This window comes from Taeniopygia guttata, chromosome 2 (genome assembly GCF_048771995.1).
Source record: "Taeniopygia guttata chromosome 2, bTaeGut7.mat, whole genome shotgun sequence".
Classification (NCBI taxonomy): Eukaryota; Metazoa; Chordata; class Aves; order Passeriformes; family Estrildidae; genus Taeniopygia; species Taeniopygia guttata.
In genome coordinates, this window is record NC_133026.1 from 132520104 (window position 1) to 132539738 (window position 19635).

The following is a 19635-nucleotide window of genomic DNA, read 5'->3' on the forward strand; positions in this document are numbered from 1 at the left end:
ATTTTTCAAACTACCCTAGTATTGCAGCACAGCTAAATCAAGATTCAATTAAACAAAACACTAATTCAAGCTCTCCAGCATAAAAAGAAACAGGGTAATAATGTCTTATCAGAAACCTCAATAAAACCAAACTAAACAAATGCAACCAATCACTCACACATTACTCAAAAGAAAAATCAATCACTCCTTGTACTGTCACTAAGAAAAAAAAAATCACTGCAACAAATTCACCTCATACAAATATGAATTTTATTTACAATTTTCCAAATTATCAATCAAATCCAACTTCTCAGTTAAATGTGTAGCATTTGTCCTTTAAAACAAATTAAATATTGTGTTCTTTTTACATCTGCAATATGGAGTCCATAGGTACATGCTATTTGGGGCATCTAATGGAACAAATTTAGATCACTATGTGTGTTAAACACTGAAGGTATTCTGTGAAGAGACTTTATTTAAAATTTATCTGCCTCAGGGAGAAGCATTTCCACAACCACTTTCTAATGACAATTAATTAGGAAGGTTTAAAAACCCAGTATTTTATACCAGGACATACTGTTCACATATACTTCAGGGCGTGTTACCATGTTCCTACTGCAAAGCTGCCTGCTCTATAAGCAATGCTACTGAAATCAGACTAGAGATTACCCACAGATTCAGATATTATTCAATGTGAATAAAAATGGCCATTGATGACTTTTACTTGAGTATGTGTAATTATGGGCCAACTTGTACCTGATCTGGTACCAGTGTGATGTGATCTGTTCTTAAACTTGAAACCACATGGGTCATTATAATAAAATCTTTTACAACTGTATTGCACATAAGGTTCCTCAAAAGCACAAATCTACGTAATTGCATCCTCAGAATCTACCTGCTGACTCATGAAAAAATCAATCAGATGGTAAAATAGTTTATTTTTCTCATCCCAGTGTCTGTAAATGAAGAGAAGAGGGAGAAGATATATACACTTTGGAATCCATTCAATTGTTTGTTCTTTCTGCATGTGATTTGTACTTCAGAGATGAGGATTTAAAAAAATAAAAAGCCAGACAGACCTTGAATTTATCCTTAAAAGTACCTCAAAAACATAACAAAAATTCAATTTAGTTTTGATACATATTAAAATTTTAGTCAGTTCTGCCCGACAGCATAACACGACAGAAATGCACAAGACTTTAAACATGCTTTAAAATGACATTCAACAAAGTATTTAAAATTTAATAAATAGCATACAATCACACACAAATACATTTCATACTGGATCTTTAAGCCTACTAAAAACAGACTGGCAAAGAATAAATAAAACAGTAGTTGACAGTTTTGTTTTTAAAAGGTGTAGTTTCTTGTTGTTACACTAATAGCCACATATTAACCTGCTTATCACAAAATTGGAAGTTATGAGCTTTTCTCCTCGCTGATTTATTTTGCTCCAACATGTAATATCATTAAAAAATACACTAAAAGGGTTTTCTTTTGGTTTTTTTAAAACAACCAGTCTGCAACCGAGTAAACCAGTTTTTAAATACAATGAATAAATAGGGAATTAGTAAAGCAAATTCAATTGCAACAAAAATGCAACACCCCAAGAAAAGAGCCATGGAAATATATAGCCATTGCAATATTAGACAATAATAGTACTTAAAGTGAGAGTGCTTGTGCACTAAGCTCATTAGAGACCTTAATATGATTTTAGTGCAAATCCCTTGAGTCCAAACAAGCTTTATACCCTACAGTATTATGGAAAGATCTATTACCAGTTGGAACTTATTCTGTAGTGTATTTGTACATATCAGATATTTAAAGAATTAACATATATTGTAATATCTTCGGCCCTTTTTTACTTCAAATCAAAAAGACTAATGACTGGGGATTTTACATACTATTTGGCTTGTACCATATTAAGTTGCAGTTTAGGAAAGTCAGTGCTAAAAAAGCTTTTGCCATCAGTTTATCTATTATGCCTAAATTTCATATATCATTGCATTTTGTACTTCTGAAAGAAAAAGAATGCTCCTGGAGAAAGTTTCTCCTCCCTTTAAGTAAGTTCACATTATGATGAAATTCAAGAATATTTAGACAAAATGTTGAATAAACTCAAAGAAAAGTACATATTTTACATTAACAATCCTTACCATATTTAGTATATTAAGTTACAAGTATGTTGGCAACAATACAACAGAGTCAATTCCTAAAGAAAAATAATTCTGTACAAATTCACCTGTTAATATTGGGTTAAACAGGCAGCCACTAAGTCTTCAGCAGCCATGTTTCAGGTTTGAACTATAGTACCAGGATAAACTAAATTTGAAACTAACGGGGAAAACTTCAGTTTAAAGAGTAATCCAATTATACTGGATACACACATTGTGTATTCAGAGCCATTAAAATGTTCACTCTTAGAGTTCCATAATGTCATCCAGTATAAGAAAAGTTTAATCAACCACACAGGCTAAAATAGTTTTAACATAATATTGTCCTGGATTTTTAAAAACTAAAAACTAATTTTAACTGTGAAGTACAAAACAATGACAGATATTGCTCCAACTTGTACACAATCTTTCCTAAACAATCCGTACCTAGCAGAGTAATAATGCCTCATCGTCACTAGTTTCATTTTTCACTGTTGCCTCTAAGCAAGTGTCGGGTATCTGGGCAGTGTGTACGATGCCACAGCTCTCACAGGGGCCATCTCGACTGCATGACCTTACACTGTGATGTGTTGCACTGTAAGGCTGTCTAAGCCCTGGTCCTTGATCTGAGCTGAGATCAAGTAGAGGTCTTGAACAGTCATTCATGTCAAAGTCTGATGCTACATCAGAGACTGGAATTAACATTTCAACATCATCATCCTCTTCTCTTCCACTTACCCCATTATCAAGCTGTCTCAAAGGACTTTGGTTCTGATTCACTGAGCTTGATCTCCCTAAAGTAAAGCGTACCCAGCGCAAGCCTTGAGTCATACGGCTTAGTGCGCTCGAGAGCTGGTGGCGTGCGGGACTTGTGCTTGGGGGCTCTACACTTGTCACTTCTCTTCCACCATCCGTGGTGCTGCTACTGCTGCCCTGAGCAGAGGAACTCCCACACGCTCCCACTGCTGCTTCTATTGCTGTTGCAGGAGGGACTTTTTGAGGCAAGGTGGCAGCAACACCACCAACTGCTCCCGCTGTGTCTCTTCTTTCATTTTCTGTGTCTGTATCATCAGATTCAACTGAAAACAAACTTCTGTGAGTATTACTGCGTTCAGCTTCTCTATTAGTACTTTGGCTGGCAACATCGTCTCCATCCGCTGAGACCAGTGCTAACGATCCAGAATGACGCGACCTTGCAAAATTAAAAATTCGATTCCAAATGTTACTTGATCTGCCAGCCATAGGAAGTCTGATTGAGGTAAATCCAAGCTGAGATCGTACTGCCAGCCTCAGGTTTTCCAGAACTGAAGCCTAAATAAGAAGATAAGCAACAATCAAGCACTGACAGTCTGCTGGTAGTGTTCTAGCAAATAAAAAATTATTAACTATTGTGCAAAACAGCACTTAATGAAGTTAAATGTAGAATCTTAAATATTACAAAATGTTCCATCTTTCTTAATAAGGATCTAGTATATGTAGCAAAAGGCTATTAAAAAAAAAAAGGGGTCATGACAAAAGTCTAGATGCTCTAGAGGAAACAACATTATAAACAGGCAAATTAATTGGAAATACATATGCAAAGACAATAAAAGAGCAATGATTTCTATACAAGGTATATTTCTGCTCTAATCAGGGATCTCTAAATAAATACAATGTAAAAGCAAGGCACTATAGTCTGGATATGAAACACAGATTAAAGAAAAGTACAACTACAGAGCCACTAGAGCAGGCATACAAAAATCTATCACAGTCTTACCAAAAAGGTAGTCACTGTGGATTTTAGAGTACAGCACACAGAAACATGTCTCAAGAAGTTTAGGATTTGTAAACAAAGTCTTCCAGAAAGATTTCACAAAGGTGGCCACCTTCTTTATCCACTACCACAGGGCTGCCTCAAAGGGACTAAATTAAGTATCTTCTCCAGAGAGGTTTGTAGTTTGATTTTTCCCCCCCTTTCTGATATAATCTATTAATTCCAGTTTCAAAATGCTTTAATGCTTCTGTTTAAATAAAATTATCTTATGTGTTCTAAACAATAAATCTCCCAAATTCAGTATACTTTTTCTAATTATCCAGCTACAGAAGAATGCATGCCTGAATTTTCCTGTTTAAAATCCTGTATAACTTTTCAACTGTAAGATAACACAAACATAAGAACACAGACTCCTTTGTCTCGGGGATCCCTAACTCAAACTTAGAGAAAACACTGACTCAGCTAAGTAGCTCCATTTTCAAATAGGGTAGATCTTCCAGGTGCACATCATTCTAAAAATTTTCACAAATGTGTTTAGAGGATAAAGCCCATATTCACAACTTTTCACTAAGATTATGGCAAAAATTAGAATATTCTTCAGAAGAGCCATTCACTGATTAAACCCTTAGCACATATACATGTATTTCCCTTAATTTATAAAAACTGAAATTCAGTGTTCTCATGCTGTCACCTTCATCTCCCTTCCACCATCCTTCAGCCAGCACAGCAGAATAGCTGAACGATACTTCATGCACAACCTATCTCTTCCCTTAGTTCACAGGATGACTGAATTCAAGCACGCAGTATGTGAGTACAGTAGCCTTATTTTCAAAAGCTACTAAAGAGGCTGCTACTCATCTTTGAAAATCCAGCTCTGAAGGCATGTATCAGTTTCAGGTAGAAAGCACTACACTGACGTGAGAACATCCAACATTCCTATAGCTTGAGACTTCTAGCAAATCTTGAATAACTATCTTCAGTCCTACACAGCCCTGCAACCTTAAGGTGAGTATTTTGCTGAAAACAAATTAAAACACACCTTGACTTAATACTCACCTCCCTTTCCCCAGTACTTTACCGATTTAAAAACTGCATTTTATAATTTATAGAAATCAATTTACATTGTGTTGAGTTTTTACTAATGTTGTCTCCTCTGAAAAACAAAGGTTTTAAACATTGCAACTTCATTGGTTAAATATGAGTAAAGTTTTTATCATGGAAGCATCAATGTTCTAGAATGACATTCTCTTTACTTTTGATGACCTGCTCACTACTATTTCTTATTTCTATGCTATTTCTCTGCTAGTTAATTGCTCAGTATAGTTCCTTTAGTTTTCAAGGCTACAGAAGTCTTGAAATACTGGGAATTCACTAACACTCTCACTGTTTGAAACTACTGTAAATGCATTGATATTTTAAGGAGAGTGAAATCATGATTACACAGAAATGTTATGAGGCAACTACATTTTATTATGTTTAATTATAAATGTTTGCCATATAATTCCAATATATCCTGAAATGAACTTAAAATGTATCCAAAGAAACAATACTTTATTAAATTTAAGTCAAACTAAAAAATAAAGAAAATTTCAGTAATTACACAGATTTTTAAAATCTCCAGTACCAGCCTGACTGCAGCCACTGTAAGTCTGGGTTTTTCAGAACTCTGCTCTCTATGAAGAGGTTTCATTTTAGTAAAACCCAAGATCTTTACATCATCTTCATGGGATTTAAAGATGAAAAAGGAGTCTGAGCAAGCTAGGTTTTTCCGAAAATCCTAATTGTTCCTACACATATTCACGTACACCAAACCTGAAGTGTCCCACACAGGGTAGGCAACACCGTCTTTCTCCATCATCTTGTTATGCACAGCAGGCATGAGTGTACCAACACACTGCATGTCTACCATTCTGCAGTAGAAGTCTAGGTCCTCTTTTCCTAATTGTAAAGTGCCATCTTGCAATTTTTACTTTCACAACAGTAATACAGAACATACAATTAGATCTACCAATCTATTACTTTTCATGCAGGAGGGGGTTCTATAGTGCGCATTACTGGCAGTATCAACAAAAGAAAGCCTGCAAAAGAAACTGTGGTGTTACTATATCATGATTTTGTTCAAGGGCTGATCATTTGTATAACCCTACTGACTTGCAAGGAGAAAAAGGAAATGTTATAGAGGAAAAAGAAGGAGATGAAAGTTCAAATATCTTTACTTCAGTCTCCTTAAAATTTAAGGGGTCTGTCTGCTATTTTGAAATCTTACCTGATTTGGGGAACAAACAGGGAAATCTTCAACAGGTGGAATTAAACCCTGGGCAATTAGTTGTCCATAGGATGGAGGGGCTTCTCTTCTTAACAGTTCAGCCTCAACCCTTGACAAATGAGTTTCAAATGATCTTTCAAAGAAAAAAGAAATTTCAAAATACGTAAGACACGGATCTATACATATATATATATGTAAGAATGAAAGTACATCAGACTATTATAACTGCAAATAAAAAAACATCAGAAGATGAAGTTTAGCTAATTTAATTGAAATTTAATTGGCAAAGAATATAAAGTCATTCCTGTGATTCTGTCCAGCTGAAATGAAAGCAAAAAAAAACAACCCAACAATAGATTTTTTAAAAACAAACAAACCAGTCCAAGCCCATGGGCTAAATATAAAAAGCACCATGAGTAGCGCTTACATTATTGCAAAAGATTGAAGGATATGTAATCCTGATATGAACTAGCCTACAAGAGAAGAAACATGCTGTTATATACAGAACTGTGATATAAATTTCAAATTAATTAACTGCAGTTTTCTCATACTTCTTTTTTGGTAACACCATCGGAAAACTTTAACCCTCTATAGTGAAGTGATCAGAATACTGCTATCCGCTTTTCTTCACAGGGAGAGCAGTCAGCCCCTGGAACAGGCTCCCCAGAAAACTGTGTCACAGCACCCAGCCTTCAGAGTTCAAGGAGCATCTAGACAATGCTCAGCCATAGGTCTTATCAAGGTTTAGCTTCTGATGTCCTGCAAAAAGTAGGGACTTAGACTCGATATTCCTTATGGTCCCCTTCCAACCTGATAAACGCTATGATTAACTAACCTTTTTTCTACTATCAAAGAAAAAGGAGCAATGTCTTTACAAATCATGTGCAACAATTTCTGTATGGCAATGAAACTACTTCAAGTACAAACAACAGAAAACACCAAAATATTTTTTATGAAGTTGAGTTCTACTTACCTTCGCTCAAACATCCTGAGTGAGTACAATTTACAAGTACATCCCAGTGCAATGACAAGCAGCAATCCACAAATAAGACTCCCAATGACAGCTGCAGTTATCACTCTAGTGGGCACAATGACTGGGCAATTTTCTTCATCACTGCCATCGCCACAGTCATCTTGAGAATCACAAACCCAACTCTCAAACACACAGCGGTTATTTTTACAGTGAAAATTCCCTGGCTGACAGAAGAAACAATTCTTTTCATCTGAACCATTAGGGCAATGATTCTGGTAGTTGCAGCGATCTGAACGAGGGTAGCAAACACCATTTCGAGAGCAGGGAAACTCATCTCTTTGGCACATGGTGCAGTTGGTTTCATCCCTTCCATTTGGACAGTGCCAGTAGCCATCACAGCGTTGCTGCTCTGTGTAGCACCCCCAATTTCCACCACATGGGATTTCCCAGGGCAAACAGAAGCCATCAACTTGATATGTTGCATTGAACCCTCTTGCAGCATTCACTTTGTCAGCACAAAAATGCACTCTTATCTGTCCTGAGGATGAAACCACTGTGAGGGGAGCATGAGAGTCAAATGCTGTCAGTACACGCAACAGTCTCCGTGGATTCTCCTCTAATCCATCATATATTTTGACATAGTCTCCGTAACCTGTACCATCAAGTTTAAAATCGGTGAATCGCAAAATTACTTTGCGATGATCACCTGTGTCTATCAGCCAGGTGCAGTTGCTGCCAGGTGGGTAGAAGTCAGGATAGTTGGGAGAACTGAAAGTACCATAAAAATATTTCAACCACTGCCCACATGTTGGCACATCACAGTCTATTTCATCTCCCAGGTCAAGACAATCAATGTTACCATCACATTTTAAAGATTCTGGAAGGCAAGTGTAAAGCTTGGTGAAGCGGGAAAGACACTGGAACTGATTGTTTGTACAAGGCTGAAAGGAAGAAGTTGTCGGAGGATTAGCTTTGGCACAGATTTCTTCGTCCGAGTTGTCTCCACATTCATCCATATTGTTACATTTCCAACTTTCTGGAATACACTTCCCATTAGCACAATGAAACTGGTCACAATCACAACTTGGTTCATCAGATTTCCCTGAAAGTAAAAAAAAAAAAAAAAAGTTTTCTTAGAATTTAGCACTTTATGGTTTGTGTTTTGTTTATTGGATTCACCAGCTACTTCAGAAGGGCAAAGCAAATGCCTGAAATGTCTTTAAACCATGGCAACTTTTAGCAAATATCAAGACAAAACACATTTTCAAGTCAAAATTCAATCAACACAGCAGCATGAATCTTATCCTTCACTGATTTCAGTCAAATAAATTCAACCCAAGCAAGAAAACAATGCTCATTTATAGGTATTGAGAAATCTGACTTCAAATATGCTAAAAATAAGTTAGAAAAACACCCTCTCTTCTATCACTCAAAATACAGAAACATTTTGTGCTACAGTACTGGTTATCTCCTCAAATTCTTTCCCAGAAAAAGCAGTCAGACTCTCTTCTGCTTCTGGAGGTTCCTACTTTGTACCAAAGGATCTAAGGCAAGAGAGAAGCTGACAGCTGAAGATTATGTATAACCACCAACCACAAAAAAGAAACCTCTGTCCTGTCCTCTTCTTTTCCCACAGTTTGCTCCTGCCTCTCCTTCAGCAACTAAGATGGGAGTGCAGCAAATGCAAAAACGCATGCTTGCCTTTACTTATTGTAGTTCCGGCCATGTTGAACACAGAAGCATACCTTGGATCCAAGTTATTTCAGCTCTGCAACAATTCAGCTGAGTCAAACACTGCTGCATAATTTTCAATCAGTTATTTGTACAAACCACAGTACAGACTGTAAAATTTGCTATAAAACAAACTGTCATGGTCAGAATATTTAAAACAAATCTGCAATGCAGATGGTCCTACACAGCAGTAATTCAGCAAATAAACTAGACAAATATACATTCACTCGAAGGAACACTATAGCTAAGGTTTTAATAAGGAAACAGGAAAGACAGCATGATGAACTCACTGAAATCCTAATGCTCCCAAGAGAAGAATGTTCTATCTTTTTTTAAAGGAGAACAATTCAGATTGGAATGGAGGCCTAATCTACTCAAAACAAGGTCAAATAGTGTTTGATTAGTCTCTTCAGGGCCTTCTCCAATCAAGTATTTTTAAAGTTCCAGTGCTTTACTAAACAACATGATAAAAGTTTTCACAGCTAGCTTGAATTTTTCTTGCTGGAACTAATCTGCTATGATAGGTCAAAGTCATATCATACTTCTGTTCTCCTTTTTTTCTACTTTAATATCTCTTAGAAAGCACTGAAAATAAATACTCTAACTTAAAATAATAATTTTTCTTTAGAAAAATACAAGACATAATTATTAAATTTCACAAATGCTTAGGCTTTTAGAAAGCGAATGCAGGAAAAAATGAAATCATCAAGAGTGTTAAATGTTATATGCACTGCTGAAGTCTACAAATTTGCTTTCAGAGACTGAAGAATGAAAGGAGAGCAAAATGTATGTGTTGTATGTGTTGTTCTGAAAATTATGACTAATTTTCAGAACATGTTAATTTCACACAAAAAAAATCCAAAGAACAGATGCAGTATAAATGATACCATCTTCTTGTTCTGTTACAGATATATAAGTATTTATATTAGACTCACACACATACAAATGGTTCACAATATTAGTAGAGCAAAGTTGGAACCTTGGCCTTGAATTTAAAACCTGTATAACTGAACTGCTAGACTAGTCCTACCTAAATTGAATGACTAAGCTCCATAGGTGGAGGTAGACGAGTAAGAGGTAGGAAAATATGCATCATTGAACCTGATCAAGTACTGATTATAATCTAGCTCAGTCCTTCTGCATTGCAGAACCTGGAAGAGGTTGCGAAGAAAAAGATGTAACATGGAGTTATAAATATTGATGGCAATATTGCAGTAACGAAACAGGATACAATTTCAACCCAAGCTCTTCCTCCTTCAACAAACTTTTAAACATCCCAGAAAAGAGTTGGGACACTTGATCCTGATTTAGCATTTTTAATCACCAATCCTGCAATCCTTACATGAAGAAAATTTACCTATGAATCACAAATTAGAATCTTAAAATTATAAGAGATGTACTAAATAAGACTAACTTTGGAAGCTGTACTACAAAAGACTTCAGGATAGCACAAGATCATTAGCAGCATCCATATACAGTTGTAGCCAAAGGACTAACACAGTTCTTCCTTGCATTTACAGTGGCCATTGACCTCTGTGCCTTTAGTAACTTTATTTTCCACTCTACATCACCATGAGTAATCTCTGTCCCATTTAAACTCCCATAATTAAAAAGGCTGGGAAAAAAAAAAAAAAAAAAAAGCAATGAGAGGAAGACAGAGGGAAGAAAGACAAATAAAAGTGGCACAAAATTTACTTTCTAGTCCAGCACCCTTCCTACCTGTAATGCTTTTTTCTTTCCTATTACTGGTTTGTATATTTACCAATTGTTTTCTTTAAACAAGAATTAATTCAAACAATTCACATGACCTATCTTCCATATCAGATTTTAAACATGGGGCTCCCTAATGGTCACTTTTACACTTGGAATCTGAAGTATTTCTATCAGTCCAGCACAGATAAGCCTAACTTGAATCCAAGTAACTAATTTATTACTCTTTTTCCCCTTTTTTAATGATGATTTGGCAATTTTTAGAGTAGCCTTAAAACCACTGAATTAAATAATCTATTGAGGTGTTAATCTGAGCACTACTGCATGATACTGATGAGAAGAAACCAAACATAATTGCACAGCTGAATGCAGAGTAAGTGTGTTAGCATTTCAGGAGCCTTTTTTGACAATCAAAGGCAGAAATGACTAGATTATTATTAAATCAACTCTTCTCCTGTATACAGATTAGTTTAAAACATTAAAAGACCACTCTGATCACTGAAACACTACACTTACACCTCAATTGTGAAATACTTCCTAAGTATTGCATCAAATATAGGGAGCAAACTCAAGCCAAAGGTTCAGTAAGGCTTTTTTTTTAAAAATGAACAAAGTAAAACTTATTTGTTTTTAAAAAGACATTTATACAAATAGGATTAAAGTCTTAAGCACTCTAATCTAAAACACAAAATAGAAGAAATCAATTAACATAAAAAAATGCTTATTAATGAAAATGTTGTAGCTTCTTCCAAGAGGGGTTACATAACGAAATTTTCTCAAGATCAGAGAAAAAGAGAGAAAAGGATTTGGAAAGAGGAAGAGGAAAAATTCTACAAATCCCATGGCTTACCTCCCCTACCCATTCCACACTTTTATCCAAGGTATCTTTCCTTCTCCAAACCCCTCAGGAAGGAATGTTGTTTTTCCTCTGCACCTGCTTTGAGAGGGAGGTGAAAAGGGCAGAAGCTGATGCCTGACACAGGTAGCAGTGTTCACCTGGGCCGTTGGCAGAAATGGCAGCACAGGATGACTGATTAGCCAGCGGCTTCTTCCCTGCTCCCTGACATGTTTTTTGTAAGACAGTGCACAATGCCCAGGTAGAACACTACCCTGCAAGCTGGGCCAGCACCAAATGCAAGGCTGCATTACTTCCCCAAGACCTGCTAAAGTACAAGGAGCTGAATCACAGAAGGAGCTTTTTTGAAGACTTGAGAACAGGTGATAGAGAGGGATAAACCTGCTTGGAAACTTGTTAGTGAGAGACTGACATAGTGGAGGAAGCTACTAGATAAGAAGAGTGTGGCGTAAAAACCCGGAGCTTAGACTAGAGGAGATCAGGGGTAGATTTACTGAATCTTGTTGGAACAGTTTTGAAGGTGGGTAGCACTGGATATGTTTACAAGTATGAATTGTTTTATGGAGGAGTCAAAAGTTGGCATGCTCAGAAATCTGGAGCAGGCCAGTGAGTGGATACAGGCACACTCGGAGGAAACAAGGTAACATGAACTCATTGTGAAAACCAAGAAAAATCTAATCCAGTAATTGGGATGATCATTATGTAGAACACCATAATCATGCTATTACATAAAAGTGTAAAATCTCTTAAAGACAGGAAAGGTTTGGAACTAGTCTTGACTCACGACTGGCTTCCTTCTCTCTCTTGGCAACCTCTATTAGAACAAGAATGGCTCACAAAAGAGTCTCAAACTATTATTACTGGTAACTAATTTTCATCACATCCTGTAATTACACAAGAAAAATTTTCTATGTACAGAACCATGTCTGCACTTGGCCAGAATAATCTATAATATAAATGGTTTTTTAGATTTTTTTTTTTTTTAAAGATAGTATGCCTTCTGGAGATGAGAAAAATTATGCACCTTCTGTGAGAAATGTAAAAAATAAAACCCTGCCATTTCCTTCCTCTATCACTGTATGTATAATACTCAGAAATTTACCCAACTACTTCAACAAATTAATTTTAATCTGATGAAAGCATTCCAAGTCTTACTATGTTAAAAGAACTTCCAGGTGCCTACTACTACTGGCTAACCTTTCTTCCCAAATATCATTCAATCTGCTTATTGTTATTTCCACTTTGAATATTCAGATTGTGCATGGGATCAAAATACATTACTTAATCTGTATTTTTTCTGATTTCAATAGACCTTGAGGTGATTACAGGAAAGACCCAAGTCAGCACTGTACCCTGTTAAAAGTAATTCTTGAAACAGGAAACAAAAAGTGAAACCATAAAATTATACTAGGTATCATTTGAAACATACCAGCAAAGTAGGCTAATCTGAAGCCTTTTCTTGAGATGCTATCATCTGAATGAAACCTTATCCAAACATGATCCTGTGAAGAGATGTATGGTGAGGGAATGGAAGAGCCACATGCTCTATAGCCTTCAATGTTCTTGTAGCTTCCAATTGTTAACCAATCTGAGCTGCATCGTCGAGATCCCTGAACATCAAAATCTTGAAAGCTGAAAAAGAGAAAAGGCCAAAATTGCTACTGAACTGAATATTACACAAACAAGATGCTGAATTATTACACACAAAAATTAGATTGAAGTTCTTTTTGAAATAAATACTACTTCTGAAATAAAAAGAGTAGCTTCTCTCTACCCATGTAGAAATAGGGTTTAACCTTGTGCTGATACTTTTATATTACGAGGACAGCAAGGATCTATTCTGTCAAACAAAATGTTGCATCCACCACTTAAAGAAATGCAATTTTGCTACAAAAAACACACACTGTCTTAATCTAAAATTCTTAATCTAATGAAATTGTCCTTATGTGTCTCAATTAATGACTTCCATACACTACTAAGTGATTTTAACCCAAATTTCACCAGAATTTTAGCTAATGCTATACTTACGGCAATAACATGATTTGACATTATAAATACAGCTAAATTGTTCAAAATTATGTTTTCAGATAACACTTTCTCCCAGATGCACTACTCGGCTATCCCAGCATTATGTCATGGACTGCCACGATATGGCTGCACTCGGTCAAGACAAGCTGCCATGGTAATGACATGTGAGGGGGAGACTGTGCAAAACACGTCTGTACAGACAAAAGAGCACTATCAGAACTGAAATGTGGTATAGATGAGTGGAAGAAAACAACATGAAAGAAAAAAGGACTTTTATTAAAAATAAACTATGAAAAATTTAGAAAGCATTCTAGTAGCTGAACAGTTTTACCTACTTTACATTGCATTTATGCCAGACAAATATTTAGTAGAAAGACTGTTTAAATTAACAGGCAGAATTTAAACAAGTAACTGATGTCAAAGCAAATACTACATAATGAAGAACAGTTTATTAGGTCAGCAAGTCTGAAATGGAAACTGAAAAAAACCTGCAGGCAATGCAGCTTCATCATCAAGTCCATGAAGCAGTACTAACTTGTATGTTGATGCTAAAAGAAATCAGTAATCAGAAATGAACTGATGAGAACTTTAATCCACAAGTATTTTACATTACTACTTTAGAAAAGTTACAAGATATGTGAAACTGTGAGGATCTCCCTGCATTAGAACTCAGCCTTTCCTAAACTAGTATCTATTGACTTACTATTTGTCCCTGACATTTTTAAGCACACCAGGAGACCTCAGAGCAATGAAGCGTTACAGCATTTAGTCACATCTAGTAACATACTTTTTAATGAAAAATTCCTATGTTTCACACACATTGGAAAATTTCAAACAAATGAGCACACTGAAATTTTTTCTAGTCACCCATTCTCCAGTTAAAAACAAATGCTACACGGCTGTGCGCAAACAAATCAGATAAAAGGCAAAAACCAGACAGAACCGAAATCCTTCACTTACAGGAAGGAAGAGAAAACTGGTATGTGTACAACTGGCAGTTAAAAATGTTTGGTTAGTACTTCTTCCATCCACATGGATATTACAGGAGCTCTGTTACCTTATAGTAATGATCTCCCCTGGGTTGGCATGGATGTACCAGCTACAGTTAATTCGGGCAGGATACTCAGAGGGCCACCCTGGACTCGTGATTGTCCCACTTGGTGATCGAATTTGTTCTGGAATATCTCCACAAGCTAAAAAAAACATATATATTGAAAGCAACTTCATTAATTCCATTTTTTTAAAAGTCAGTAAGACAAAAAACCCCACTCAACTAATCAACACCTAATCAGGCAGAACATCAGAGTGAGTTAGATGACATACCAATTAAAAAACCCACAACTTCTAAAGGAGTTTGTAATGGAACACATCAATTTCCAACACTGCCACTGCAGCAGTTTTCATTTATGTCAATTACTATTACAGATTAAAAAATATCATCTATGTGGACTTCGACAACTTTATTAAGATTTCTTTATTTTAAAATTTACTTCTAATCTTTACAAATATTCAGTTCAATTTAACCATGCATTAACACCTTATATTGACATGTGCAGTGGAAGGTGAAAAACAAATTAAAGCTAAATAATCAAGCAGCTGAAACTTCTTGTCTTAGGTAGCAGACCCACTGTTTGGCCATCATTTAAACACCTTCCCCCTTCCAGTTCTTGGCATAGAAATGATCTCCATACACAATTCCAAATGCTGGAAAGTATAAGAGTACTTTCTGCAGCAGAGAAACTTGCATAACTACATTTCTGATAATGGACCAGAAAGCTTATATTTATAGGTCTAATTATATGCAACTGAAGTAACTCAGTCATTTGTACTCTTTATTATAGGTGCAGCTTTCTGCACTGGCCCTAACTCAGCTGCTGTTCTTTCCACAGCTCGAGCGTTCTCAATTCATCTGATTTTATTTCAAGGAACGTGCTTACACTTAACTTTGTGGATTTTTTTTCCCCGTGCTTTTCCCCGCTCTTAGCAGCCTCATATCCAAAGCCTGTCATATAGCATATACACAACCTTCACATAAACAGAAAGGCCAGAATACTCCCACTGCTTCAGAGCTTCAAATTATGAGGAAGTCTCAGTGGCAAGAAAACACAATAAAATTAACCGCCCTCTGTGTTTTTATTTTTCAGTTTTAGCACTGATAGTCCAAAATCTGCCAGGCTGTCAAAACTACTGGTAGCCCAGTAAGTTACACATGGTAGTCTGAACACTAGAACTATTACAAATAAGGAAGCATTTCCATTATTGTCTGATCATCAAAACCTTTTAGGATTCCTATTTGATTAAAATAGCCAATTAGAACTGATGAATAAACAGACATTATGAAGAATTAACTGCATTTATAACTGTGAAAAAGTTATAATTACATTATATTATAATAATGTTATTTGTGGTCAGGTCATTTTTTCCATTTTTATACTATATGGACCTGAATTTTTTATAAAAAATTATAATCTTATATTATTATTATTTTACAGTATTTCTATATGGCATAACAAATACACTTTAAATATATTTTAGAAGGACTAAAACCCAAAAATGCTGACGTATGTCTGAATTTTCTTTATGAACTTAAATACCACAGCAAAAATAAAACCCAGAAAATTTTCTGTTTTCCTGTATATCTGTAAGAGAATAATGCTTTAAATAGTTTCTCACATGTCCCTTTTTAGAGCTTTATTCATGATTCACAGTTAAATATTAGCATACAGTAACTGCAGGACACAGGAGCTACCCTAATATCATGGAATGAAAGTCACAAAATACATAAATATTATTTCATTTGAATATGCAATCATTCACTTTCTTTTTAATTTTTGAGCAAACCCTATAGGTGGTGCTCTAACACCATGATAATTTGGAACACAGCTCCTGTGCAAGTGATCTTTTGATACTTAACATTTGTTCAGGCAATAAATGTAAGGATTTGAAAGAAAAGCTGGTTATTGAGTTGCTAAAGTAAAATAGCAGTTTTAACAAAAACATACAGAACAAAAACATGCAAAAAAGGTAGAAGAGAGCATATTTTGTACCAAGCTTGCAAATGCTGGCAACAATGCCACATACTACTTGGTTACTACTGAAATAGTCCCCAGCTTCAAAAAAGTTGCCTAGAGGTGAAATTTATACTACAACATATACCTGCTATCAGATATTTCCAAACTGACAGACAAAATTTTGCCAGAACCTAAGAAGCTATTAAATTTACTTGACAAAGGAAACTTTGCATTAAAATACATTAAAAAAAAATCCATTCAACATGGGTTCATTCAGTTTAGAGTTCACCTCCAAACATGTTAACATGCGAAACCCTGCAGCAGTACAAACAGTAACATATTTATACACAAATATGAATGGAAGAAATTCTACATGAAAACCCTGTATAACCAAGGTAGTGCTTTCAGAGCATATGAAAGCTTCCAGTTTTACTCCAACTCAGGATTTTTTTATCTTTGCAGAACCAACCTTATCTGTGTAATTTCTACACTCTTTTATTAAGATTTTTTTTCTCTGTTTCTAGTAAAGCTCACACTACAGAGCTGACAGCAAAAGATGATCATTTGCAACAGCATCCAACATGGGGAGAGAGAAGCAGACTCTGGAGGGCATGGGAAAGCAAGAATGGCCACAAGCACAATAACATAGGGTGAACAAAACTATACAAGTGCTGCAGAGGAGAAAACACTGAAGAAAGTATTCATGTGACAAAGAGGGTGTTCAAAAAAAAGGGGACGGACTTGAAAAGCAAATTACAGCTTTCTTAAGTCCGAGTTGGCTAGACAAGCTAAACAGACTTGCATACGTGATATATATCCATGCACTAAAAATCTCTTACTTATTACTTGGGAGACAACAGAAATCTGTTTGCTTAAAAAGTGTATAAAGGTCAATATAACTACAGAAGCTACACTCCAGAAGTGCAGTCTTTTTGAGAGAGAATAATTTCTCAGAGATATTTTTAAAATCAAGGATAATCTTTTGAAATAAAACAGCTTTAAAGGGAGTATACTTTATAAAGACAATAGCAAGCCTTTAAAATCAGTTCAGGGCCCTCTGCCTAACAAGGGTGTTTCTCCTACACCATAATAGACTATCAGTAACATACATTTTATTCACATATTTGTAAACATGCAGAATGTAAGCAACACCATGAAGGATATGGGATAAAAAAAATTCAAGTGGTAGCATGTAAAACAGAAATGCATCAATAGAGGCAAAAATCCTCACTTTTAAGTTGAGGAAAATTTGGACTTTTAATCTCAATTGCTATCAGCCCTACAAGCATTTGTCAGACAGGTCAATTGTATCTATGATAACTTAAAATTACAGGAAAAAGGATTAAGTTTAGAATAATTTATTTAAAACATTAAAAATACATAAGAGAACAGAAGAAGGAAATTTAGACGAGTCAGGATAAAAGGAAATGAACTGGCAATCAAGGCAAAAGCACGATAGAAATTGAGAAGGTAGCTTTGTAGAGAAGCAAAGACACCCAGTGATGCATGGCCAAGATGTTTTCAAATATCATGCTGGTGGCTGAAATATTCTATTTGGAAGGAGGAACAAATTCCTCTTGCACAAGCATTTCTATATGCATGTTGTGTCTGCTTACATTCCCTTCAATGCCCTTGTATTCTTTGGCACAATTCTTCTCATCCATCTCCTACCTGTTTCAAACTCTTTTCTTTGATAACTTTTATTCTATTAAAAATGTATTTGCAATTCTGTTTGTTACTCTGATATAACTTTTCAGTAAATAGCAATACTGCAATTAGAACTAAGGATATTTCACATATTACAGTGTAAAATAATGGTCAAAAGAGCTTGCACATAATTTTCTGATGTATATGGACGTTCCTGTAGACATCTTAAAAACAGACACAACAGTTTTTCTTATTTCCTTCTTCCTGAAATATGTTTACCATCCTACATTAAACTACAGGATGTAAACATGTAAAGTACATGTAAACATGTAAACGAAAGGATGTTGACTGCTAAACAGAAGAGAATCAACTAGAAGTTTACTGTACCAAATTCAACTAGCAAGTTATAATAAGAAAATAATTAAAAAACCTATGCAAAATTTCTGTAGCAGAAGATCTAGAGAAGTAAAGTACCTGCAGTAAGAGTGAACAACATGTCAAGGAAAAAAGTCACTTCAGAAAAGCAGGGAGAGGGAGATTAGGGATTTATCTTCACAGTAATGCCAGGAGATTAGTTGAAAAGATAAAAGAATTAGCTTTCAATGTGAACCACAGGATGATAAGGTATGCATTATATTGGACATGGTAAGGACATGAATGCAGCTGGATAAATGATCTGAAGGTGTTTAAAACAGCTTAGAGTAAAAAGAGAATAATGTTGTGATAAAGTCTAAACCGTGAACAGGGAGGATAATTATTGCATGGTAACTCTCAGGAGCCACTGAAAGTCTAATGTGGGGAACTACAGGGGAAGAAGGCATGGGAATCTTTGCCTCCAGGTCAAGCCAAAATGCTTTAATTTAAAATGCCCTTTGCTCTGCAATACAGAGACATATGCAGTAAAAAGAAATCATTATACATATATAACAGTACTGCAGTTCTTGAAAATGTACAGTGAGGGGCTGGGGAGATGGGGAATTGGTTTTGCAATTGTGACAATTATGACTCAACATACCTTGAAGACAGACCTTAAAATATTTCTGAACTCTTCAGATTTTAAAGGCATAAACACTTTTTCTGTAGTAATAGCTTATATGCAAATAGACAACATTCCACTGTTGCTGCTGGCAGAAAAAGCATGCTCATATATTAGAGGGGTACCTGTAACTTGGCAATATAGTATACAAAGGCCACAGAGGTCTGTGCTATTAAAACATAATTTAGTAAGGTAGGTCACATAGTCTTACAGCAGCAGAAAGACAGGAAATCTACCATCAAGACAAAAATTTCATTTTAAATCTGGTCTCTGTACAACTGTCCAAGACAACTGCTTGCTTGGTTTTAACACCAAATGAAAGTTTGATTTAGAAAGATTAAAGGCCAGATGTCTTCTGTCCTATTTTACAGAAACTCTACTTAAAATTATTCTGATAAATATAAAGCTGTCCAGGTATGCTTGATGAAACATAAAACCTGTAAGTTAGAAAAATACATTTGGGAGACCAAACTTATTTAAAAGGAACTAGAA

The 19635-nt window shown here is 35.5% G+C and overlaps 1 protein-coding gene across 1 annotated transcript in view; it reads right to left on the reverse strand.

Annotated features, from left to right (window-relative positions):
• Positions 1–226: 226 nt before the first annotated feature.
• The window catches only part of LRP12 (LDL receptor related protein 12), a 50431-nt gene continuing 31022 nt past the window's right edge, over positions 227–19635 (reverse strand). The window contains exons 3-7 of the mRNA XM_012572038.5: positions 14507–14642; positions 12851–13053; positions 7125–8226; positions 6152–6284; positions 227–3443 (exon numbers count right to left, since the gene is read on the reverse strand). Coding sequence (XP_012427492.1) covers positions 2580–3443; positions 6152–6284; positions 7125–8226; positions 12851–13053; positions 14507–14642 — 2438 coding nt within the window. The 3' untranslated portion in view covers positions 227–2579. The remainder of the gene's footprint in view (positions 3444–6151; positions 6285–7124; positions 8227–12850; positions 13054–14506; positions 14643–19635) is intronic.